The 24,586-nt window shown below is 43.7% G+C and overlaps 1 protein-coding gene across 2 annotated transcripts; it reads left to right on the top strand.

The window, feature by feature from the left end:
* Positions 1-24,434, top strand: HELB (DNA helicase B). 2 transcript variants are annotated; one of them, XM_081877862.1, is made up of 13 exons: positions 1-224; positions 2,955-3,344; positions 5,170-5,360; positions 8,274-9,158; positions 9,503-9,671; positions 10,287-10,428; positions 15,068-15,198; positions 16,678-16,762; positions 18,702-18,761; positions 19,551-19,815; positions 20,831-20,965; positions 21,608-22,021; positions 23,047-24,434. In XM_081877862.1, exons 1-13 carry the CDS (start codon positions 20-22, stop codon positions 23,134-23,136), a joined length of 3,162 nt encoding a protein of 1,053 aa, XP_081733988.1. In that variant the 5' UTR covers positions 1-19; the 3' UTR covers positions 23,137-24,434. The 2 variants fall into 2 exon arrangements, with proteins under 2 accessions (XP_081733988.1, XP_081733987.1); XM_081877861.1 differs by having other exon boundaries at positions 21,608-22,030.
* The last annotated feature ends 152 nt before the right edge of the window (positions 24,435-24,586 follow it).

The raw sequence follows: 24,586 nt of genomic DNA, 5'->3' as shown, positions 1-24,586 counted from the left end.
CAGGCGGGAACTCCGAAAAATGGCGCAGCGCCGCCGGTCGGGCCAGAGTCGCTCTTTCGAGGTCTGGGGGCTCTTGCGGCCGCTGAAAACGGAGGAAGGAAAGGCGGCTCCCGAGGACGAAGATGCAGAGAGCGACGAGGACGACGACCCGGACCCGGAGGGTTTCGAAGATGTTTTCGGTGGCGCGAACCAGCAGCCGCTTCACAGACCAGCGCGCAAGACCCGTAAGGAGCCGGGGGAGGCGCGCGCCTTCGCTGCCTTGCCCGCCCGCCCGCCTGCCTGCCTGCCTGCCTGCCTGTCCGTCCGCGTGGCGCAAGTCCCCGCGGACCCGCTGGGCAGGGCTCGCCCTCCTCTTTGCATCTGTGGAGGCGCTTGGCCAGGCTGGGACTAGCAGTCCGAGGGGCAAGGACCCGAAACTTGTCTTCACCTCGTGTAGCTGGAAGAAACAGGGAAGCGCCTCTGCATGAACAGGAAACAAACCCCACGCCTTTTAGGAATCGAAATGCTTGGCGTTTGTGTGTCTTTCACTTTTTAAACCACTTTAAGTGCTAACACAAGCAGCAGCAGCAGCAGCACCTCGGACTTGTATGGGCGTCCGAGGAAACTTTTCCTGGTGGTGGGGAGACCAGTAAAAGGCTGAAAGGGAGTACTGTAGTTGGAATAGTGCCTGTACCTTTGCCTCCTATTTCAGGTTCTACAAATGGTAGAAACTTTTGGGTTTTTTTAAAATGAAAACTGTGAATCGAGGGGTCAGGGTGGAATTGGAGGGGGGGCAATTGCCCACCCATGCTGTGTGTGAATGAATCGCCGTAGTTATTTTTACATTTAACGTCATTATGAGAGTGTGGTATTTCCTGCATTTCAGTTACCTCAGACCTTTCTCCACACCCATTCTTGCCAACTCATTGTTGCCATCCAGTGCTATTTTTCTAGAGAAAGAGGTGACGGAACTTCGTTCTCTTAGAATGGCAAGGGTGCCCACTTGAGAGATGCTGCCGGAACTGAGTTCTGGAGAGCTGGAAGGGGGGAAAAAGCCCTGGGTGCATCTGCTGAAGTGAATCCTAGCCCACAAAAGCTGCTGCTGTAATAAAAGTGGTAGCCTTTCAGGTGCCACGGGACTATTTGTTTACGTTGCAAAAGAGTTAATTGTTGATTTGTTATTTTTTCCCTTGCAGTTCAAAACTGTAATGCTATACACACTTAAAAGAGAGCAAGTCCTATTCAACTGCATGGGACTCCCTTTTGCATAGTCATGTATAGCGGTTGCTCTTCTTCCTGATTTTGCAAAGTGTTTGCCAACAAATGCAGAACTGATTCCGTGGCCTGTGTTCATTTCCTAATTCCATTGTTTCTAGTGGGCACTTTGCTTTTGAAAGTGTTTATTGCAGTTATCTCCCACTCTTTTCTCAAAGGAGCTCAAAGTGGCATATTTGGTTCTCCCCATGTGAAGTACGTTAGGCCAAGAGGTATCAGTTGGCCCAAGGCACTCAGTGAGTTAGATGCCTTACGTTCAGCTTGCACTACTGCTGCCTTGGAAGGAGCAGTTGGGGACTCTGTGAGATCTGGGTTCAAATTTCTTGCTGTTAAGGCTCTACATAAGCGGTGAGAGTAATGATTAATGGTTCTCTCTGTACTCATTTTGTCCACGTAACAACCCTGTGAGGTAAATAAGGCTGAGAGGCAGTGACTAGCCCAAGGTTATATCATGAGCTTCATGGCTTTATTTCCTGGGGTAAAATCCTTAAAAATCCTAAAAAAAAGCTCAACAACTTTGGGGTAAAATAAATAAAAAAAGCTCAGCAACTTCAATCCTAAGAAAAGGTCAACTTTGGTTGGCCCTTTGGGCAGCCCCATGGCCCTTCACTTCTCTGAGTCCTCTCTGAAAAAAGTTTGGACACCACTGGGATAAGTCCAACACTAAACATTACGCCATACTGTAGTTCAAGTGTACCTTTCACTCAAGTGTGGTACGTACATACATACATTCCTTTTCATGAAGAAAGCACAATCCATACAACATTAAATAGTTGTTTGGGATGTGCGTGGAAGTAGGCTTGAACTTTCATATGTTTCTAGTTACTCAGGGCTCTACACAGCTGGCCTTTGCGGTAAACATAAACTGTAGAATGTTTTTTGGTGAGCAACAATCTAGGGGAGATTGTTTATGAAAACAGACTATTGTACATCTTTTAAAAGCAAGCCAAGATCTGAATCTGTATTTCGACCCTGGCTTCTAACAAGCCTCAGTTCCTAGAGTTCTGATGTAACCAGGAACATAGTTTGCTTAAAGATGAGTGTTTTGCATTTCCATGTGAGGAGAGGAGAGGAAGAGCATATGAGCCTGAGACCCATCTAGGCTTGTTCGTATACAGCCATACCTTGGTTTTCAGCCAGCTTAGTTCTCAAACGTTTTGGCTCCCGAACACCACAAACCCGGAAGTGAGTGTTCCGGTTTGTGAACTATTTTTGCAAGCCGAATGTCTGACGGGGCTTCTGCGACTTCTGATTGGCTGGCTGCAAGAGCTTCCTGCAGCCGATCAGAAGCCGTGCTTTGGTTTTTGAACGTTTTGGAAGTCAAACAGACTTTCGGAACGGATTCTGTTTGACTTCCAAGGTACAACTGTAATGGGAAACCATTATTTCAGGTTTTTCTGAGTTGGTCCTATATGTGAGAAAAGTGGAAGTCGGATGTTAAGAGAAGAATTGTGTTTACCCTGTAATTTTGCCTCATGTATTTGATAGGTTACTTCTTGCAAAACTGATTGCCCTTTTATGCACAATTTTTTCTGCATTCCAACAATTATTGGTGGAACCTGTGTATTCTAGGAAAGCCTATATCTGAGTAGACCACCCCCATGCCATATCATTGACTGTTTTTTAAAAACCCGCTAGAAATAATATTGTACCAGCACATTTGACTATTGTACTGACAATCCTTTTCTAAACCATTTCAGTTATAATTCAGGAGGAAGCATCCCAAAAGACATACGAAGTGATTGGACGGTTTCCATTGGTTGATCCCTGGTGGAAAGTGAATGCCAAACTTACGCGGTCTCAATCAAAGTACTATATGAAGAGCTACCCATCTTATTTTCTGCAGCCTGAAGTAGGGAAAGATATTATTTCACTGTTCTTTAAAGAATGTGGTGTCCCACCATTTTTTCAACATGCATTCTGTAAATGGTTTCCTAAAGAGTCTTCTCTAAACTTTGCACATCTTGAACAAACACTGAAACAGTTTCAGGAGTCAAAACTTCAGGAAGGAGCGATATCTACAAATACCCAAAGTCAAACTTGTACAGATACCAAAAACTTTAACATTTTTCATTATGTTAAGGAGTCATGTAAGTATAACTATGTAATACTCAATTGTTTCTTATTATAGTGGCTACTTCACTGTTCTTAACTTTATACGGAAATCAGATAGGAATTCAGGTTTTTTTATATGTTTATAAAGTGGTAGTGATAGACTTCAGTATCATTTTTCAAACTTTTCTTTTTTTAAAGGAAGTATTTTTATGTTAAGATCGAAGTGTAGGCCTAAGAAGCAATAGCTACAAACTGGCCATTACAACATTTAGGTTAGCTATAAGGAAAATAATGTTTTGTAACAGTTTCAAACATTATATCAAGGGCTAAGGAAGCTGTGCTTGTCGATAAGGAAAAACAATCCAAAATCTATGGTTGGACAAGATGATTTTTCTATCAGCTGGAGGTGGGGCCAATACTTTTTAAGGGTTGCATTCCTTTCCATCATTTGCTCAGAGGCAGTGTTAGAAACTCAGATATATAAACTAGGTGCCAAATGGCCCCTTAAAGCAAGGTCACAGCCACCAAAACAGAATGTCTAGTTGCCATTTTGGGGGCAAGACGGCTCTAAAGTCTTTATTTTCCAAATGATGGACTGACTGTGATTGATTGTCAGTTAAACACCTGGCTAGTTCAGATGGCAACCTTGAGCCCAGCCATTTAGGGCTTTCAAAGGTCAGCACCAAGACTGTACTGTGCTCTGAAACATACTGGGCTGCCAATGTAGATCTTTTAGGACAGGTATTATATGGTCCCAGTGGCTGCTCCCAGTCACCAGTCTGGCAGGTGTGTCCTGGATCAGTTGTAGTTTTATTACGTTAAAGGAATTTTAAAATAATATTATTTTAGAAAATTATTATTTTTAAAGGCAGTGTAAGTCCATGCCTTTGGATACACTTCAGTAGCAGGGTCACACTATGCTGGCTATTCCTGTATTTACATTCAGAACATACCAGGCACACCCATAGAATGAGTGAATCTCTGTTTGTAGCTGCTCTTGAGTTTCCAGGAGCTACAACCCTGTTATACTGGCTTGTTGAGTGACTGTATTCAGATTCCCTGTGCTAAAATTGGCTGGGTTCAGACATAAACTGCCTTGGCTTATTAAACTGAGAAACGCATGCACCTGTGCCTTCTGTCATTTTGTTGGCCTTCCCTCTTCCCTTCTCGGCACACAGCAGTTGAGGACTCCCTGGATTAATTAAACAAAAGTTTCCCGTTGCGTCTTGAACCAAGAAATGGTAGTTCCCAGGTTTAGAACAAACTTGGATCTGAAACAGTGTCAAAGTGCTGTTTCAGATCCTGGTTTGTTCCAAGCCTAATCACTACAATTTCACAATTTCGGCTATTTTTAGTTAACCCTGGAAGTTTTGAATTGCATCGTGCTAATGTGGAAGGAGCCAATGCAAGAACTCAGTGTGAGGGCGCACAGGACTTATGCATAACTTGACTTAACAAGCCAAGATACTTTATATTTGGACCAGGAGTTGGCTAATATTTTCAAACAGTGTCCCAACTCATTCATAAATAGCAGCAGTTCGTTCTCTCTCTCTCTCTCTCTCTCTCTCTCTCTCTCTCTCTTTCTCTCTTTCAAATGCTGCTTTCTCGGCTTCAGAAATCTATGTAAGCTGCCACAAAGTAAGAAATGGATGACAAATGTCCACAGGATGGATTCAAAGATGCCTCCAATGGAGGAAGGGTACCTTTGATTGCAACCCAACGTATATGAGATTGCAGTGCTTGGAACTACTTTCAGTAACTGTGCCTGAGGAATCTTTAGCCATGCTAAATTGAAATTGCAATAAAACATACTGACTTTGATTTTTATAAATAGCATTTTTTTGTATTTTGGTTCCACAGTTGCAGGGAAAGCTGTACTAGTAGCCTTGTCCTTTCCGATTATATTGGAATTAATGCCACTGCTTCTGCCACGAGCTGTTTCTTGTTGCATTGAAAAGTTGGACTGGAGCAAAATACACGATGAAGATTATACATTGGCAACATTGGATAAGATCTTGAGGGAAGAGCCATGGAAACTTGGATTCGGAGAAGTAAGAAACTAATATTGTTGCCTGGGCAGCCCAGGACCTCCAGACACACGGCTCACCTTGGTGCTGCTAACACAGACGTTTGACTTGGGCTCCGTTGTCTCTCGAGACAGACGGATGCCAACAAAAAAGCATAATAGGATGGTAGTTCATTTGATATTGGGACTCAGTTTTCCCCCTTAACAACTTATAACTCAAGTCAGCTGAATTGTAGTCATACTGTACAACAATAGATTTTAAAATGGCTTGAACAAGATTAGATGTAATGGTTTCGTAAGCGTTCTAGAAGAACCCCATGTACAAAAGCTAGCTTTGGGATTTTTCCATGCTTTTGCTGGAATTTTGAGGCAAGGATGTACACTTGGTGCTTTCACCAGATGTTCTCAAGAGACTGCGGATCTGTGCATGAACAAAACCGGCGTAAGGCAGGTCTCCCTTGTCTCCCTTAGCGGCTGACTTTCCTCCATTGAAGCAAGCGGCTACAAAGGGAGAGACTGGGTGTTTTCTTCTTTCTGTTGCATGAACCAAATACCGGAGCTGTTGGAAGAGCAAAGTTGCCTTCTTCCCTGAATACAGCTTGGCCTCTCTAAGCAAAGACCTAGTTAACAGGAAAGAGGAAACGAGGTCCTCACTTCATTTCCCCATTATCCTAGTGGCAGATACCTCAGTTTCTTTTAGTACAGCTGGGTTGCATTCTAATCCAAAGAGAGAGAAGAGGCTTGATTTGCACCAACTATAAAGTTGTTTTATTTATTTATTTAAAAGTTTAAAGAGGAGGTTAAGGGGTGATATGATAGCCATGTTCAAATATATAAAAGGATGTCACATAGAGGAGGGAGAAAGGTTGTTTTCTGCTGCTCCAGAGAAGCGGACACGGAGCAATGGATCCAAACTACAAGAAAGAAGATTCCACCTAAACATTAGGAAGAACTTCCTGACAGTAAGAGCTGTTCGACAGTGGAATTTGCTGCCAAGGAGTGTGGTGGAGTCTCCTTCTTTGGAGGTCTTTAAGCAGAGGCTTGACAACCATATGTCAGGAGTGCTCTGATGGTGTTTCCTGCTTGGCAGGGGGTTGGACTCGATGGCCCTTGTGGTCTCTTCCAACTCTATGATTCTATGCTTAATATTTTCAAAATCCCTAATCAGTCTACAGTGCACACACACACAGACACCAATATCACTAAAACCTAAACTGCAGCCTAGAACCAATAAAACAGCAATAATAAAAGGCTATAGAAGCCAATAAAACAGGAATTGGGGGATTCAGACACATAAAACAGGGCCCAACTTTATGAGTCAGGGAAGAAGGGCCTAGAAAAACGATGTGTTTACAAGCTATATGAAGCAACTGATGGTTGCTGCTTCACTTATGGCAGAGGGCATGGTATCCCATAATATAGGGGCAATAGCAGAAAATGGCCACCCTATGATGATCTGTAGGATGCAGGGCTACAAGTAGAATTTCCCCAGGTGATCTAAGTGATCTTACAGGTCTATACATGGACATGACAGTCTTTCGGGTAACCTGGTGCCAGGATGTTCAGGGTTTTATGTATTTAACAATACCTTGAAGGTGGCCCAGTAGCTGATCGGCAGCCAGTGCAGGTCCCTCAGCACAGGTGCAATATGTGCACATCAAGGTGCTTCTCTCAGCAACTTGGCTGCAGCATTCTGCTCCAGCTGCGGCTTCCAGGGAAGCTCCACGCAGAGTAGAGCACATTACCCTGAGGTTAGTGGTGCATCAATCCCAATGGCCAGGGAAAAGTCAAGTTTGCCATGCCAGCATAAGGTGATAATGGGCACCGTTTGTCACAGGGGTCACCTAAGCCTCCAGTGATAAAGATGGATTTTGGAGCACCCCCAAAATTATGCACCTGTTCCTTCAGAGGAAGTGCAACCCTGTCCAAAACAGGGGAACTCCTAGACTTGGACACTGCTCATCCGCAGAGTCTCTATCTCAGGCATAGGCAAACTGGGCCCTCCAGATGTTTGGGCACTACAATTCCCATCATCCCTAGCTAACAGGACCAGTGGTTAGGGATGATGGGAATTGTAGTCCCCAAACATCTGGAGGGCCCAGTTTGCCTATGCCTGCTCTAAACAGGATTCATTCTTGCTTTGTAGGCTTTCAGCTCACTACTGTACCCAGGCACTAGTTTAGAACAGTCACACCCTCTCCTGATCCAGGTTTAGCAGTGAAATACAGATGAGTATCATCATACCATATACCTGCTAATGGTAGAATTGATTTGGCAAGTCCTGCAGCCGCCTTTGGACTTGATTTGGCAAGTCCTGCAGCCGCCTTTGGACCAAGGACACAGCTTGTCCTTGGTGTCTGCCACCTTAATCCCAGCGTTCTTAGCAAGCTTAACAAAGTCCTTGGAGCTGTTCCCAATCAGTCTTCCTCTTGTTCCTAAGCCTAGCAGCCCTCTGCTCATTAGGTTTTTTTTAATTTCCGTGAATACTAGTTTTTAGCTGTTGTTGTTCTGTCCCCAGTTGGAAATTATAGGACTTGTGTAGCAGGGTATAGAATTGTAGTCTTAGGGCAGGATCCATTACAGTAGTTCTGTTAGTGCAAAGACCTCTGGCTGTGCAACAGAACTTCCCCCTCCCTCCTCTTTCTGTGCCTCCCCTAAATCTGTTCTGGGTTTTTTCCCCTCCTGCCAACCCTCTGAAGCAGATGGGTTGGAGTTGGGGAGAAGAGCGAGGGGAAGTCTTTGTACTAAGGGACTACTTCGTTGCATGTTAATGTTTTGGCCAACACTGGAATTGGCTTTTGGAATTTCTGTTGAACTTGCTTGCTTTGGTTGAAAATAGTGCACCAAAGCTGATGGAAGGTTGCATGCCTTCTAACTTTATAGAGTACTGTTAAAAATGCCATGTGTCAAAATAACAGGTTTTTGCTTTCTCTGAAAGATAATGAAAAGAGAGCTGCATACTTACTTTGGTGAGGCATCTTGGAAGGCCATACGTGAGTGCAGACATATTCTTGAGAAGATTCCCGATTTGCAGAAGAATGCACTAATGGTATATGAAAAGCTCAAACAGAGCTGTGCAGAAATGGGACATACATATGAAGAACAGCATGAACTGACACGTATGGTATCAGAGAATATGCCCGTGGAACATGCCTGGGAATCGATTAAATTTATGAAAGATGAAAAAATTGTGGTTACTGAGAAAGAGCTTGTTTTCCTTCCCCATTTGTTCAATTCTGAAAAGCAAATTGCAACTTCTGTACGCGAGCTCAGAAATAAAACCCCATGGCGGCTGCGTGCCAATCCGAAAAAAGTACTTAATAGAAGTGCACATGCAACTAACTTGAGAGACGTATTTGCTAAGAGTGAAATAAACGATGAGGAACCTTGCGCTGTGGACCAGAAGGAGCCTGGCAATTCCTCAGGTGTGCAAGAAAACTCTAACCATGATTCCGACTTTGAAGAACCCGAGAAGGAATTGAAACGCAAAGTAGAAGTAGATCCAGATCAGGAACGTGCTATAGAACTGATCTGTTCCAATCCAGTGACGATCATAAGTGGGAAAGGTGGTTGTGGGAAAACAACAATAGTCACCCACCTTTTCTGCTATCTAAGTGAGGGAGAAAATACAGAAGTTATAAATGCCTGTAAAGATTTTGAAGCGGACCTTGATGCATCTGAAGAATGGAATACTTTCGGCCATGCTTCCGACATGATTCAATGCAGAAATGAATCTTTAAATGTTTTATATACAGCACCTACAGGGAGAGCAGCTTCTCTCTTGTCTGATAAAACAGGACGACCTGCTTATACCCTGCATCAGGTAGGAATTATTTTTAAAACCGTTCCAATATTCTGGTAGTATAATCATATGCATTTCAGTTTATTAATCTGAATATTATATTTGGCATTATTTGAGAGGACTGAAACTATTGTGATTCCCTAAAAGCTGCTGTTCTTCACGTCATTTCCCAAAAAGGCCTTCCAGCTTCAAACCATGGTTTCCGATTGTAGTTTGAAGGGCCAAGTGCAAACCATACTTTGCTGCTTTAGACTTCATAGCAAACTATAGTCTGAGCAAACCCACGACTCTGATGCTCCAAACCATTCTTTGAAGGAATGCTAATTTTAAATTATGGGATTTTTTTTGTTGTTTTTGTTTTTTAGGTTACCTACAGTTTCTCTAAATGGAGTGAAAGTAAACGCAATCCATGGAAATTTTCTTCAGTAAATGTCTTGGTTGTAGACGAAGGAAGTATGGTGCCTGTGAGAATGCTTAGCAGGGTTCTACAACTCTTGTTGCAGCATGCCCGGCTGGCGAAGATTATTATTCTTGGTAAGTGTAAAGCTTTGGTGAACAATGAAGACAAATTCGAAATGAGCTATATTCATGCAAAATAATAATAATAATAATAATAATAATAATAATAATAATAATAATAATAATATATTTATTTATTCATACATACAGTGAGGGGGGAAAGTATTTGATCCCCTGCTAAATTTGCCTGTTTGCCCTCTGACGAAGAAACGACCAGTCCATAATTTTAATGGTAGGTTTATTGTAGCCGTGAGAGACAGAATAACAACAGGCTTGATCCAGTAGAGCTCTTCTTAGGTCCTTACAGACTGCTCAGGATGAGCTATTGTGCCAACACACACACACACACACACACACACACACACACACACACAGAAATTTCTTGGCATATTAATTTGGACTCCCAACTTGGGGAGAACTATAAGAGATGGGGGGGGGGGAATCCTTCCTAAGAAAATCACACAATATCGCTTCTGAGCTTTTGCTGTATTTTAGACCGAAGCAGTTGGGTTCTTCTATATCACTGTAAACAGCTTTGGAGAGACCTAAGCGTGTGATAGAGATGCAATAAATAAGATAATGATGACAATGCAGCTAATTTCGTTAAATATAACTTTGTACTTCGTTTAGGTGATGTTAGGCAGTTACCCAGCATTGAGCCTGGTAATATGCTGGCCGATATTTTTGAGAGCCTTCAGTCAAGGGGCTGGTCTATAGAACTGAAAACTAATCACAGGGCTGAGTCACAGTTAATTGTGGATAATGCAACAAGGTAGGGATTTATTTTTTTTGGAAAAAAATGTGGGGCTGCTGCCCCTGCTTATGGCGCTTGCCAACCCCCCACCTTGCTGCCAACCCCCACATTTCACCCAGACCTCTCTATCTCCTCACAACCTGCCCCAATCCTAAGATCCCTGCTGCCTCTGTCACTCACAGAATAGAGGTGAACGAGCCTCTCTCCTCTTTTTGCCACGATGCTGCCTGCTTCTTCCTGTTGGTGAAGGGGAGAAAGACCGCTGCCTCTTTGTCCCCCTCTTCTTTGTGAGCAGCAGTGGCAGCAGGATCGGGGCCATTGTGATGGGAGAGGGAAGTGCTTGCAGACCTGTCTGGGCTGCCTGCCTGCTCCTTGCACCCGCTGGCTCACCGCAAGCTTCCCTCTCTGTATTATGTGGACATGCAAGTGGGCTGCCAGGTGGTGGTGGTGACTCAAGGGACATGGGAAGGCTTGCTTGTACCACACGCCAGTGTGGTGTAGTGGTTAAGAGCGGTAGACTCGTAATCTGGTGAACCGGGTTCGCGTCTCCGCTCCTCCACATGCAGCTGCTGGGTGACCTTGGGCTAGTCACACTTCTCTGAAGTCTCTCAGCCTCACTCGCCTCACAGAGTGTTTGTTGTAGGGGAGGAAGGGAAAGGAGAATGTTAGTCGCTTTGAGACTCAATCCAAACTCCTCTTCTTCTTGCTTGCTTGCTGTGCCATCCTGCTCACTTGTGCAGCTTCACTTGCCCTCCTTGCTGTTGTCATGTGGTGACCATGCAGACTGCACCATGACAACTTTCTCCTCTTATACAGGAAGATAACAGATTGCCACAACCTGCTCTGTTCTTCACAGCGATATTTGAGTTGTGTGTTGCACTGGAGTTTCTGTTGAACTTCTGCCTGGAGATGTGTAACATGCTTAGAAAGCTTAGCCTATCACTGTCACATTTCTGTCTAGGAACAACGGGGGGGGGGGAACCCAAACCTTTTGAATATTGTTGGTGTGTGTGTGTGTTCATGCATGTGTGGACACTTGTACAGTGGTACCTCGGGTTACAGACTCTGCTAACCCAGAAATATTGCTTTGGGTTAAGAACTTTGCTTTAGGATGAGAACAGAAATTGTGCTCCGGCGGCACAGCAGCAGCAGGAGGCTCCATTAGCTAAAGTGGTGCTTCAGATTAAGAACAGTTTCAGGTTGGAACTTCTGGGTTAGCGCCTCTGGCAATGGCGGAATTCCTCTGATCGGGAGGAATTTACTCCGTGGAAACAGGGTCTGGCCGCCACGGCGAAGGCGGAGACCCACTAAAAATCACAGGCGGGAGAAGCCTGTGAACCTGGGATTCGGCTGGCACCTTTTGCGCCTCCCCTACTCGCGGGGAGACCCAGTTTCGGGGATCCGGAGCGACGTGGGGTGAGCGGTGCGGTGCTTCGAATTGATTGCTTCTTTCACAGAGTGAAGCCGCATTGCTGTTGCCGGAGAGCACTGACTTTTTCCTGTGGACAATTCGATTTTAAACAACTACCCGTGAGTAGAACGGAAAATTGGATCTATAAATGTCTTAATTTGGCACCGAAACGGGAAGGTTTTAAACAGGAAGTCCGCTTTTCCCTTTTGTAAATAGATTGAAGCAAAGACGCTGCAAGCTAAGGTCTTGGAAATTCTTCTGCAAAGGATTAAACTTCCATCGATTAAAACTATTAAACCCCCCTTGAAAGCAGGAGAAGAGGGGGGAAATTTTGGATCGCGCAAGCCTGCAGGAGAGAGTGTTGAAAATTAAATCACCACTGCTCTGAACCTGGAAAGGGTTCTGCCAGTAAGATTGACGTTTTGAAGTTCATTGGCTGTGAATAGAACATATCTTGACAGTTAGCTAAATAAGAGAAATATATTGTTTCCATTGTCCTCTTCTGTGTTTAAAAAGGAGGAAAAGTAACTGAAAATTGAAACTATATTTACTGTTTGAACTGTGCTTAAAAGGATTGACACAAATAGAAACTGTTTCCCTCTAGAGGGAGCTTTTGAAACTGTTATAAGAGCTGAGCTGGGGGAACCAGCTGCAAGATAAGAGACTGTGAGGATCAGGGATTGACCTTGGACTATTTGAGAATGTCGACAGAAGAAGCTTTAGTGATTGCATTATGCAAGATAAGTCACTCGTTGGAACAACTCCACAAGAAGACAGATGTCATGACTACTAAAATTGATAACTTGGGACAAAAAGTGACTAACTTGGGACAAAAAGTGGCTATCAATACAGAAATTATTCAGGATCTGATACAGGAATCTACTTTGACAGGGCAAATTGTTGAGAAGGCGAAGGAGAAAGTAGCTGTTGTTGAACCTAAAGTAATACAAGTGGGAGTCCCAGCCTTACAGAGGCAAATTGAGGACTATAAGTTGAGGCCTTTTATGATTGATTTTAGAAAAAGTCAGATTTTGAGGATCGGAGCCCTGCCTGGACTGGAGAAGGAAAGTTGGACAGATCCCTTCATGCAGGGATTTACTGACTTTTGGGATTTGGACTTGGGTCATGAGGAGATTGGAGCTGTGGGGGCCTTTGGATTTGGAGGAATTTTGAAACATGTCCTGAAATACCTTATGGATTTTAGATTTAACCATGGAGATTTGGTTGACCTGTCGAGAAGGAATAAAAGCATTGCTAGGTTGGAGCTTCCCCGAGATCTGCTCATCAGTATTAAAGGAAGGAAAATAAGAACAAGATCAGTAGAAGACAAAGTAAAGTGCATGTATAAATATGAAGAAGACCTACAGAAGGGACTTGAAAAAGAGTTAAGAGCCTCGGACAGAAGATCACCAGGTTGATGGACTACAGTGGTGCCTCGGAAGACGAAATTAATTCGTTCCGCAAGCTTTTTCGTCTTGCGAGTTTTTCGTCTTGCGAAGCACGGTTTCCCATAGGAATGCATTGAAAATCAATTAATGCGTTCCTATGGAAACCGCTTGCCAGGCTGGCGGTGCGGAGAAGGGCTTTTCTCCCCACTGCAAGCCTTCAGGACAGGTACGGGAACAGAGGGGAAGGCGCGCAGCGCTTCTCTTCTGTTCCCGGGGCTTGCGGTGGGAGGAGGGTTTTTCCTCCCCACTGCCAACATTCAGAACAGCCTTCCGAATGTTGGCAGTGGGAAGGAAAACCCTCCTCCCACCGCAAGTCTTCAGGACAGCCTTCCGAAGGCTGGCGGTGGGGCGGAGAGACCTCCTCCCGCTGCCAGCCTTTGGAGCAGCCTTCCGAAGGCTGGCGGTGGGGCGGAGAGACCTCCTCCCGCCGCCAGCCTTCGGAGCAGCCTTCTGAAGGCTGGCGGCGGGAGGAGGTCTCTCCGCACCACCGCCAGCCTTCGGACAGGTACGGGAACAGAGGGGAAGGCGCGCAGCGCTTCTCTTCTGTTCCCGGGGCTTGCGGTGGGAGGAGGGTTTTTCCTCCCCACCGCCAACATTCAGAACAGCATTCTGAATGTTGGCGGTGGGAAGGAAAACCCTCCTCCCACCGCAAGTCTTCAGGACAGCCATCCGAAGGCTGGCGCAGGGAGAAGGTCTCTCCGCCCCACCGCCAGCCTTCGGAGGAGGTCCGAGGACAGTGGGGAAGACGCGCTGCACTTCCCCGCTGTCCCGGAGATTTCCCTATGGGTTTTCGTCTTGCGAAGGAAGCCCATAGGGAAATTCGTTTTGCGAAGCGCCTCGAAAAACGGAAAACCCTTTCATCTAGCGGGTTTTCCGTCTTGCGAGGCGTTCGTCTTGCGGGGCACCACTGTATTTGGAATTGACGAATGACTGGCAGTATCCGAGACCAGGGAGAAGAGATGGTGGAAGAAGATTGGAAAAAGTTTTAAAGTTTATTTTCAGAAATAGAAATATTGTAAAATTACTGAGTGTTAGAAACATGTTGGAATGAAATCTTATGGCTTTAGTTGAAATGTTATAAGGAGTTAAGCATAAATAAGCATTATAGTATTAATGGAAAATAAGGGTAAAAATAAGTTAAGATATTTATATGACAGAAAATAGAGAAAGATGGAAAGGAATTGCTGAAACAATTAATAGAAGTGGAATACAAAAAGGGAGGTGAGAGGAGGTCGATGAAACAAGGGTATGAAAGATAGACTACTGAAATGGTACAATGTTTGTTTTTAAATTGTTTTTGTTTTGTTTTGTTTAGGTTAATGTTCTGTTTTGTATTGTTTATATTATATATTGTATTGTATTGTCTTTTCCTTTTTTGTTCTTTTTTTCTTTTTTCTTCTTTTTCCTTTTTGTAAGTTCTAAAAGTAATAAATATTATTTTTTTTAAAAAAGAACAGTTTCAGGTTAAGTACGGACCTCCGGAATGAATTAAGTACTTAACCCAAGGTACCACTGTATTTAAAAACAGCCTCCTACTTGAAACACTTCCCATTAATGTTTGTTTGAAATTTAGTTCCGCATTTGGGACAAACCGAACCTAGTTCTTTAGGGAATGCATGGTGTGATAACTATACATAAACATATTGTGTAATGGGGGAGGGTGCAATCTGTATGAGTTATTGTGTATGAAATGAAATTATGCTTCTTCGCTTAAAAATTAAATGATGTTTCCCATAAGGAAAACAATCCTGTCGCGCGGGCAGCATGAGACGCTTTTATTCCTTTGTTTTGGATGCAGAATCTCTAAGCGGATATACCCAGAGTTTGATGAAGTGCTCAGAATGTCGGAAGAGAACAAAATGTGGGCAGTGCCAAGTGCTGAGAAGAAATTTATTTTTGTTGTTTTACCTCCTGGAGATGCTGGTCACTGTGAGTTTCAAACTTTCGTAATAAAATTACTTAAATGCTGCACAATATCCAATGCATGCTTTATTGCTGCAGATTTAGATTTAGCTACTGGGTAGCATAGGTATAGGATGCCTTCCGCCTTGCACGGTCTACTTATTTTTTTTTTTTTTTGTCATGGTTTACTGACACACATTAAATTCCTGAAGCAAGACAGCATGCGCTAAAACAGCTGAGGCACAGCAAATCTACCTTCTTGCATAAGAAATGCCACCTACGCCAGCAGTTTTGCATGCTATCAGCTACCAGGTGCTGTGTAGACCTCACTTTAGTACCCACCCACCTCGGGCACAATATCCATGATGTACTTAACTGGGATGGCTTATCTCCCTTCCTTGACAAAGCACAGAGCAACTTCAACATTGCACCGAATGCAATTAGATTTGTTGCAAAAGTTTTTGGCCCAGCAGGCCAAATCATTAGCTGGCCCCACTCTTATGGGGCAGGTGGGTCTGACAATCTACCTTTCGGTCACCTGACATCATTATGACATCAGGCAATTGGCATGTGGGTTGTTCCGCCCACCTGTCAGTATCCCCTTGATTAAGAGCTTTCCATGCACCACACAGCCAGCTGGGAATTGCAGCAAAAAGGACTTGGCCAGTCTGGCGCTTCTCAAAGCAGTGAGAACAGGACTGCCGCAGGAATTGGCTGAGTGATTGACAACCCTGCAGGGACTGGTGCTGCCAATCCTGCTGCATCTCTTACCTGTCTTGCACCGGGCATTAGACGTGGGGCAGGTGGTCATGGTTTTGTGAAAACAGCTTCCTGGGCCAAATTGGGACTTGTTCTGGGCCACATTGGGCCCGTGGGCTGGAGGTTCCCCACCCCTGCCCTAGAGCTTTGTGAAACTTGTCTAGCCTATCCTAAGTTGTTGAAAGGCCAGGCGTGGTCTGCCTCTTGGCCCAAGTGCTGCACATGCACTGGGATGCCCACCCTCTCCCGCTTACACATGCATACACAGTGGGTACGATGGGATATAATTGATTTTCATTGTATTCCTTCCCTGTTGTCTGGTGCTGGCAATCACACTTTCCCCAGACAGCCAAAGCCTTGTAAGTGGAGATTTTTATCTGCATTGGATTAGAAATTGTGTGTGTGCTGTTTAAATTGCTTTGGGATGTTTCCTGGGAAATGATTCATAAGTGAAATAATAAATAGCTGTGTGGGCTGAGAGTAGCAGGGCTGTGATGGGGAGAGCCATTGCTGTGTACCTGCTTCCCTGACAGCTTTGCAAACACACTTGCCAGCTTGATGGGGGGTGGGGTGAGTGCTGAGCAATCTTCAGTGGCCGCAGGGAAGGCGTGTACAGGCTATAGCACAGCCCAGGGGCTGCAGTATTATGGCTCCTAGCAGTCAGTAACCAACAATTTCACAGTGGACTGTAGTGGTTTTGGTTTCAGTTGCTTGTTCTGTAACCAGTTTTTCTTGTGTTGTTATCAGATTTGCAGTATGCCATCGAAGCTTTGCTTAAAAATGGGCCAGGACTCCAAGATCCTGAGCAGTCACAGTTCATTGCTTTCAGAAGGTAATAGCCATGTAAAGTTTTTAAATGTCTGACATTTTTATATGTGTTGGAAGCCACTCAGAGTGGCTGGGGCAATCCAGCCAGATGGGCGAGGTATAAATAATAAAATATTGTTGTTTTTATGTGTGCAGATGTGGGCTAACTTTGGCTGACCGTTGTAGAACAGACACTGCCCGTCCGTCAAACATGGAGAAGCAATTGGGATTTGATTGCAGAATCACAGGCTTGCTTCCCCAGTTCCTTTGCATGTGGAGTCCCTGGGCTGACTGTTTTCAAAACCCCATTAAGAGTTAGCTCTGATTAGTGCTGAATAGACATGGTCACTAACAGCAACTGATGCCGGAGGTTGGAGGGGGTAATACTCTCATGAGAGGAGAAAATGCGTTGCCCTTGCATCCTGAACCATAAGTGTTGTCTGCACTACCCAAATAGTTCACCAAGGTTTCAGACGGGGCATTCCCCTACTTTGAGATGCTGGGCATTGAACTTGGGACCTTTTGCATGCAACGCAGGCATGCAACCACTGAGTTACAGCCCTTCCACTTTGCTGTCTTAACAATGGTTAAGGAAAGAACAGCTTTACATCTGTACCTTACTGTAGTGCCTTCAGCGAAACTAGAAGAGGGTAAATCAAATGCTTGCTTTCTCTTTATTTTCCAGTACTCTCTTGATTGGCACTATATATCATACTATCAAGATACACCGTCACATCTCTCTTTCCATTATGGTATATTGGAAGGATTTTTGTGTGTGTCTGTATAAAGCCAGTTTTTTAGAGAGGACCTAGGGTTACCGTATTTTTCACTCCATAAGATGCACCTAGTTTTTAGAGGAGGAAAACAAGAAAGTAACGCAAAGCCTCTTGAGCGAAGAGGCAGGAGCGCTCCGGCTGCGCTCAAGAGGCTTTGCGTGGCTATCCCTGAAGCCAGGAGAGCAAGAGGGATCGGTGCGCACCGATCCCTCTTGCTGTTCTGGCTTCAGGGATAGCTGCGCAGCCTGCATTCGCTCCATAAGATGCACACACACTTCCCCTTACTTTTTAGGAGGGGAAGAGTGCGTCTCATAGAGCGAAAAATACGGTAATTTCTGCGCAAGGACTGTGGAGTCTGCAGAGCTCGCAGTTGGCTCAGTTCTCCCACAGAGCATATGAAGTAAATTCTCTTGAGATGAGGCAAAACAGGAGTAGTGTTGACTTAAGTGATGCCCGAGTACACCCAATTATTCTTCCTAGGTCAATGAATGGTTGCCATTCACTTTGGTGGAGAAAAAACCCAAGGTGTTTGCATATGAGGACAATGTTGCATAAATGGGGCAAAAGTTGTGTATCACCTGATGTTGGCAGTATGCACAGAGGAGGGAGAGGTATAGTGTATTGTATACAATTCCTACAGTTAATGGATCTTCATGTGTGCATTGTAAACCCATCATTGTCATAGGTGTAAGGTATGGATCACTGGTATTTTTCATTGGGCAGTGGTCTATTCTTAGACCATAATAGCTTAAATGATAAACCATTCTCGCTCCTAGAGCATATATGTATTTCTGTCATTTATTGCGAACAGAGATAGCTACCCTTTCCTGTGACCAGTCTGCAGTTCTTCTGCTTCACTTACTGCCCTCTGAGCTTTTGAGACTCCTAAGACTGACTGTAGCAGCTCTTGATATCTTCTCTTATCCTCACAGGACTCAAAGTACTCAAAGTAAGGATAAAAACCCTTACTTCAGCTGTTTCGCCTTTTTCTTTGTGCCAGTGTTAATTGTTTAAGTTCTTTTCTGTCTGAGCAAATAACTCTGGAAGTGATTTACTGGCAGGGAGCAAACGTTTGCTATTTCACTGGCTGGTTAAAGACAGGGACTGAAAATAATTGGCTTCTATTATTCTAAATCTATTGTATAAAATTCACAATTAAACTAATAAAGTTTTTTCTTCTTATCTTAGGAAGGACTGTGACATCATAAATGAAATCTGCTGTAAGCACTACTCGGGACACACAACGCGGTATGACATTTTTGAAGCGCTTTCACTGTATGATGTTCAAGGTTATCCCTAAGCAGTTTGTGCTGTATAGTGAGGTAAGGTAAGGTAAGATAAGGTTAAGGACCCCTTGACAGTTAAGTCCAGTCAAAGGCGACTATGGGGTTGTGGCGCTCATCTGACTTCAGGCTGAGGGAGCCAGCGTTTGTCTACAGACAGCTTTCCGGGTCATGTGGCCAGCATGACTAAACCACTTCGGGCGCAATGGGACACCATAACAAGTGCCGGAGCACTTACAATATGGCTGTGTTCACCCCTTGCATGGACTTAGGACATCACTCCAATGCTGTACTGAGCATATCATAGGAGTCCCACTCACAACTGCAGTGTTTCTCGCTGTGTGAAAAGGTCCTTATTTCTAGTTCTTTGTGTACTGGCAGACATTTGTAAAGTCCAGAATCCATGAGTTTGCCAGCTTATTGACATGAGAACATTGTTTTTAAAATTGGGATGTGCTTGGGTTTTTTATTGTTTTTAACTGCGTTCATAATAAACTGGAAGGAAAACCTAAGAAATATGCTGTTTTATTGTTTTCCCAGGAGGTACTTTTTTTTTTTTAAAGCTTAGCTTTAATTGATGCAGCAAAGCTGGCAAATCTATTAGCAAACCTCCCAACATCCTTTCTTGCGTGTTCTTTATCAAAGCCAGGGAAATTACTTTGGGGAGCTGTTGGGCAGTCATTAATGCCATAACCGAAAGAGCGACTTGTTGAAACTTTAATTTAATTTAGACCTCTGCTTCAATTTGATTCAGAAACCATAAAAATCGGCTGCAATTTAGGCTTGGTGACAAAATCTGTTCCACAAGGAATGCGTATATGAAAGATCTTATCGCAATGGACCCCGTTACTTGCACAAAGAATGCGAAAGGCGCTGGGAGTTCTGATCCTTGCACTTGCAAAGTCTGCTCAAGAAGGGAAGCTCGTGTCTCGGGTCGTGATGCTGATGCTGATGATGACCGTAATAACAGTTACGATGATAGGCGGTTGTGCAATGGAGAAATATTCTTCATTAAAGAGGCAAGTACGCTGTAGAATGATCAATGAATTTCGGAACTCTTCCTGGAAGGAAGAGACATTTCCCCCTGCCTTCCAGGTCACACATGAAAAGGCAGCTGCTTCCTTTCTTAGTCTGCATCTATATTTGGTTGCTCAAAGATCTCAGAGTCACAGTAGCAGAAATTGTGGCATTACAGTGGCCTGGTTTGCATGTTGTGGGACTATGCAATTGGGTACATTCCCAGGAAGGAGTTTGCAACCTTTTGGCTCCTGTGTTCTCTTTTATTCCCACCCCGTGCTGAATTCTTGTGTCATCCAAACCGGGACTTGTGGTTAAGCTACCTTTTCACTAGCCACAAACTGTAGCCAAGGTTTGATGTCCGATAACATGCCTATGTAATTCTTGTCCGGGGAAGTTATTTGTTATGGTTTTTATTTGTTGCTTTAAAGAAACCAAGCAGTAAAATCAAGCTTAATCAAGATTAATTGCAGCCAACCTCTAGACCATGACAGAGATGCAATGTACTATACCTCAATATCATAGAAAGGTGTAAAAAGGGGCAATTGCTGATATGAAGTCGTGGGGTTTTCTTTATGGAAGATCCTCTGCTTCTGTGATAGCCTTGCTATCAAAATCTAATTGGCACTGTGATGCTATGTGAGTATCCACTGGCTCAAATCTTCAATTGATCCAATAGTTGTTTGGTGGCAGAAAAAAACTTGTCATCAGCCTGCTTTTAGAAACTTAAAAATAAATAAATCTCTGTGCCTGATTCTCAGTTAAGGAGGCAACACTTAAATGGAAGGAGCCAGGTGAACTGGAAAACTTAACACATTTAAATAAAATGAGATGTGTGGCTTCAAAGTACAGGAGGATCAGGCAATTCTCAGATGGGGCTTAATCTCTGCATCTGTGTTGTAATCAGGAGAATGTCACGGCTGGGTTCCTAGTGGAAGGACTGCTTGAAGGTAAAGGACCCAGCTGGCAAATCGATGCTGTACTGAAAAACAGTGAAATTGCATATTCTGTTTCTAGGATAAGGAAGTCAATGGTCGCCGTTTCCTGACTATTGGCATAACTGATGGACCTGAGTATGTCATGCATTACAAAGCCCTCCAGAAACACTCTAAGATAAAGCATGCCTGGGCCAGAACTATTCACACATTTCAGGTAAGCTGTGGGGTCATTGCTGAAATACCATAATTCAAAACAGCAACATTTATTTCTCAAAACTATCACAGCTGTGAGACGGAGTTTAACTCTTCAGCTTAGAGGATTGTGGTAGAAAGAAGCTTCGATGAGAGCCATCATGTTGTCCGGGCCTTGCTGCAACATAAACTTGAGAAGTCAGCATCCATAGTAGAAAGTAACTTTTGAAATCTAGAAAGAGGTGTGTGTCTGCCAGTGTGGAAAAGTAAGAAGCCAAGGAAGAGGCAAGACCTGACCACATGATTCAGAAAATTAAACTTGTGCCTATATAGGAATTAGACAGAAATAATTTTACTTTAGTCCTGTCTATTTTTGTTTGTTGCTTCTGAGGTAGAAATTACAGGCGAAGCCAATGGCTTTATTTAATTTTGTAAAGGAAAAAATAAAAAACTTGAAGCATTTAGACTCCTTAATTTATTGTAAAACTTTTAGAGCTGGATTTTGACTTAGCCATGTTAGAGTAACAAGTGGGATTTAAATTAGTCATTATTAACTAAGACCCTATTTCAGTGAACCTTCTCTATAGATGGCTAAATCTGGACCCAACCGTAAGCATTTTTTAAACAGTTTAATTCAAGAGCTCTTTCTCAATATAATTTTCAGGGTTCTGAGGAAAATACTATTGTATATGTTGTTGGTGATACACCCCGCCAGAATTGGCAGCATGTATACACAGCTATCACTAGAGGACGTTGCCGAGTCTATATTATTGCTGAAGAAGACAAACTCCAAGCGGTCATTAAGAAAAAGAGTTTCCACAGGAAAACACATTTAAAAGCGTTCATGAAAGATGCACATTCCGAGCAAACATCACCTCAGAAGATCTGGCAGAGTCAGCAAGAGAATGACACGTGTGACGTTGCTTCTCATTCTGGAAATAATCAAGGGGAACCTGCTGTTTCTCTTAAAATGGAAGTTGACGATGCAGTTGTTGAACCGGCTGGTACTGCAGAGGAAACTTCGGGTGGACTCAAAAGGCAATCTACATTTCAAGATGTTTGCTCAAGTCCTTCAAAAGTACGTTTGGTAAGAAGCATTTATCAGTAGATAAGATACCGTATATAATATTTTATGCAGTGCGTTTATTTTCACTTGTAAGAATGCATACCAATTACGCAAATTATAGTGATGGCCACCAGCTTAAACAGCTTTAAAAGGGGATTTGGGGAACTGATAGAAGGCTAAGGCTAGCAGTCGCTACTAGATGGCTGTGTACTGCTCTGAATAAGCATTTGCTGTGGAACTTTGAAAACTGGATGTTCGACAAGGTAGGTCTTTGGTCTGCTACAGCAGAGCTTTTAAACTGAATTTATCTGGCCTCCTGTCAAAGCACTGACTAGGATTACTGTTACCCATTGGTGGGTGAGGGATACGATAAAGCTCAGCGAGAAAATTGCACTTTTAAGGGACCACGTCTTTTTGTAAATGCCATGTGGAGCAGTGGGTATGGCTCTGGTCATGTGAGAAATAGAATTGAATACTTACAGCTTGAGCAGGGTCCTTAGCAAGCAGTAGATGCCGTAAGGTTGACACTCACAGTTCTGTGCAGGTGGCAATATGGGAGAGCGTGGCAAAGCACATTCTCCCTCATCCCTAAGGCATCCACTTAAGACCCAGAACCTGCATAGACCTTACATATCCTACCTTGGAATACCTTGCACACCAAACAGAGGCTGGGACATGGTTACCACCCATAAAGGTTCCTTCTCATTTGGTGGCAGTGGGCAGCTGGAGACCACACCTTTGACAATTAGTGCCTGCCATAGATTTTCACAGTCTACAAAGTGCGCAGTGTAAATGCTCCTGTTATATAGTGTCCGAAGCCCAGGCTACTGCTCATGTTACCGTATTCTTTCTGTCCTTACTTAAAGCGATACTCCCCCCCCCGCTATAAGCTTCCTGTTATATAGTGTCCAAAGCCCAGGCTACTGCTCATGTTACCGTATTCTCTCTGTCCTTACTTAAAGCGATACTCCCCCCCCCCCGCTATAAGCTTGGCCAACAACCAATGTTGTTCCCCCCCTGTTTTTGCTGTTTTACAGGTAAAAGAAAATACCTCCCCGCTTGCAACTACCAAACTTCAAAGCTTGACTCTGAAGAGTCCACATGCCAAGCAGCTTTTCCCACCCTAGCAAGTATATTCTATAACTGGATGTTTCATGCTCTGCTATGTCTTTTCTTTTTTTAGAATATATTTAGATAGAACATATTTAGTGTTAGTGGAAGTTTTGCAGCTTCAAAGAGTATGACTCTTTACTCTTGTTTTAACAAAAGTAATGCAGTTATATTTACTTTTTCCAGCTTTTTAAAATTAGAGGACCTATTTTTAAATTGTATATCTATATCTATCTATATATATCAAGTAATTCTGGTTTGTACTCCTGTGTTTTAAGTGGCATTCGTTTCTAGTAAGTGCTGTTTGGCTTTTGTTTTCCTCAGGCAGTTAGAGCAGGGGTAGACAACCTAAGGCCCATGGGCTGGTTAACCGGCCCACGAGGCACCCCCGAACCAAGCTGCCTGCTCGGCGAGTCCCCATGCACTGCTCTAAAGCAGAACTCTCTTCCGCGGCTCCAAAAGTCACTTCTCTGCATGCCCAAACGCTGGAAATTGTGTGTGCGCATGTCTGTGGTGCCAGAAATGGCTTCAGCGCAATTTTTGGCGTCTGGGCATGTGCAGAAGCCATTTTTGGTGTTGCACTGCACCGGCCCAGCCCACAGAAGTAAGCCTTGCCGACCCCCAAGTTAGAGAATGAATGCCTATCATCTTAACCCTGTTTGCTGTTCTTAATCCATTTTGGAACATGCACACCCAACAGGCACTGTTTGTAGCATTATGGGCTGCTTCTGCTCCACAGTGCATTTCTGCATCTCGTAGCAGTGTTTTGAAGGTGTCTCCAGAGCAATTTCCTTCTGGTGAGGGTCGCTAACAGAATGCTCTGGCACTGCTCTAATAACAGCAAAGCTAAATTCTCCTTGTTTACAAAAGTTAAAATGATAGCTAGCTGCTATTAACTTCCGGGCTGGCAAGAAAGGGGGAGCAGAGGGAACTGAATTCTGTTCCCATCCCAAATAATTGCTTGACCAGAACCTTTAGCTGCTGGAAAGGCTTCCACAGGCATGCAGCCCTTGTTTTACGTGGTGCTTCTTCATTTAGTTGCTATTATGCCTACAAGCTTCTGCTTCTAGATGTTTTGGTTAGGCTCACCGACTTCATAAATCACTTCTTGCAATAAAAGAGTCTCTGAGCAATTTACAGTACTAAAAACATGGTATTAAAAACAAACACATATATATACGTTTGACCTAATAGGCTGGGTGTAAACATTATATAGAGTGTGTTGTATTTCTGATCAACGGAAAGCTAAATGCAAAACTGGTGTACTTCAAAAGTTGAATCATGTTAGTTGCATTAAAGAGTATGGTGCATCGTATTTTTTATTCTTTGAACATCTATTATTTCTTCTATAGAAGCTGTTCTGAGTCAAAGTATTTGCATATTCCGCACTTCTAAAAAGGTAAATGGTAATTCATGTTCACTAGTGCAAGGTGCCTTGGCCCAAGTTTTGCCAACATCTCCTGTTTC

Source organism: Podarcis erhardii (genome assembly GCF_964252035.2).
Source record: "Podarcis erhardii genome assembly, chromosome: 10".
In the NCBI taxonomy this organism is placed as follows: Eukaryota; Metazoa; Chordata; class Lepidosauria; order Squamata; family Lacertidae; genus Podarcis; species Podarcis erhardii.
Note: the sequence above shows the minus strand (reverse complement) of the source record. Positions and strands in the feature narration are given on the sequence as shown.

Excerpts from the sequence above, each read along its gene's own strand:
- HELB (XM_081877861.1), top strand. The coding sequence starts at position 20 with ATGGCGCAGCGCCGCCGGTCGGGCCAGAGTCGCTCTTTCGAGGTCTGG. Across the intron at positions 9,159-9,502 it reads CTGCTTATACCCTGCATCAG|GTTACCTACAGTTTCTCTAA; the intron begins GTAGGAATTATT and ends TTTGTTTTTTAG. Across the intron at positions 9,672-10,286 it reads GGCGAAGATTATTATTCTTG|GTGATGTTAGGCAGTTACCC; the intron begins GTAAGTGTAAAG and ends TACTTCGTTTAG.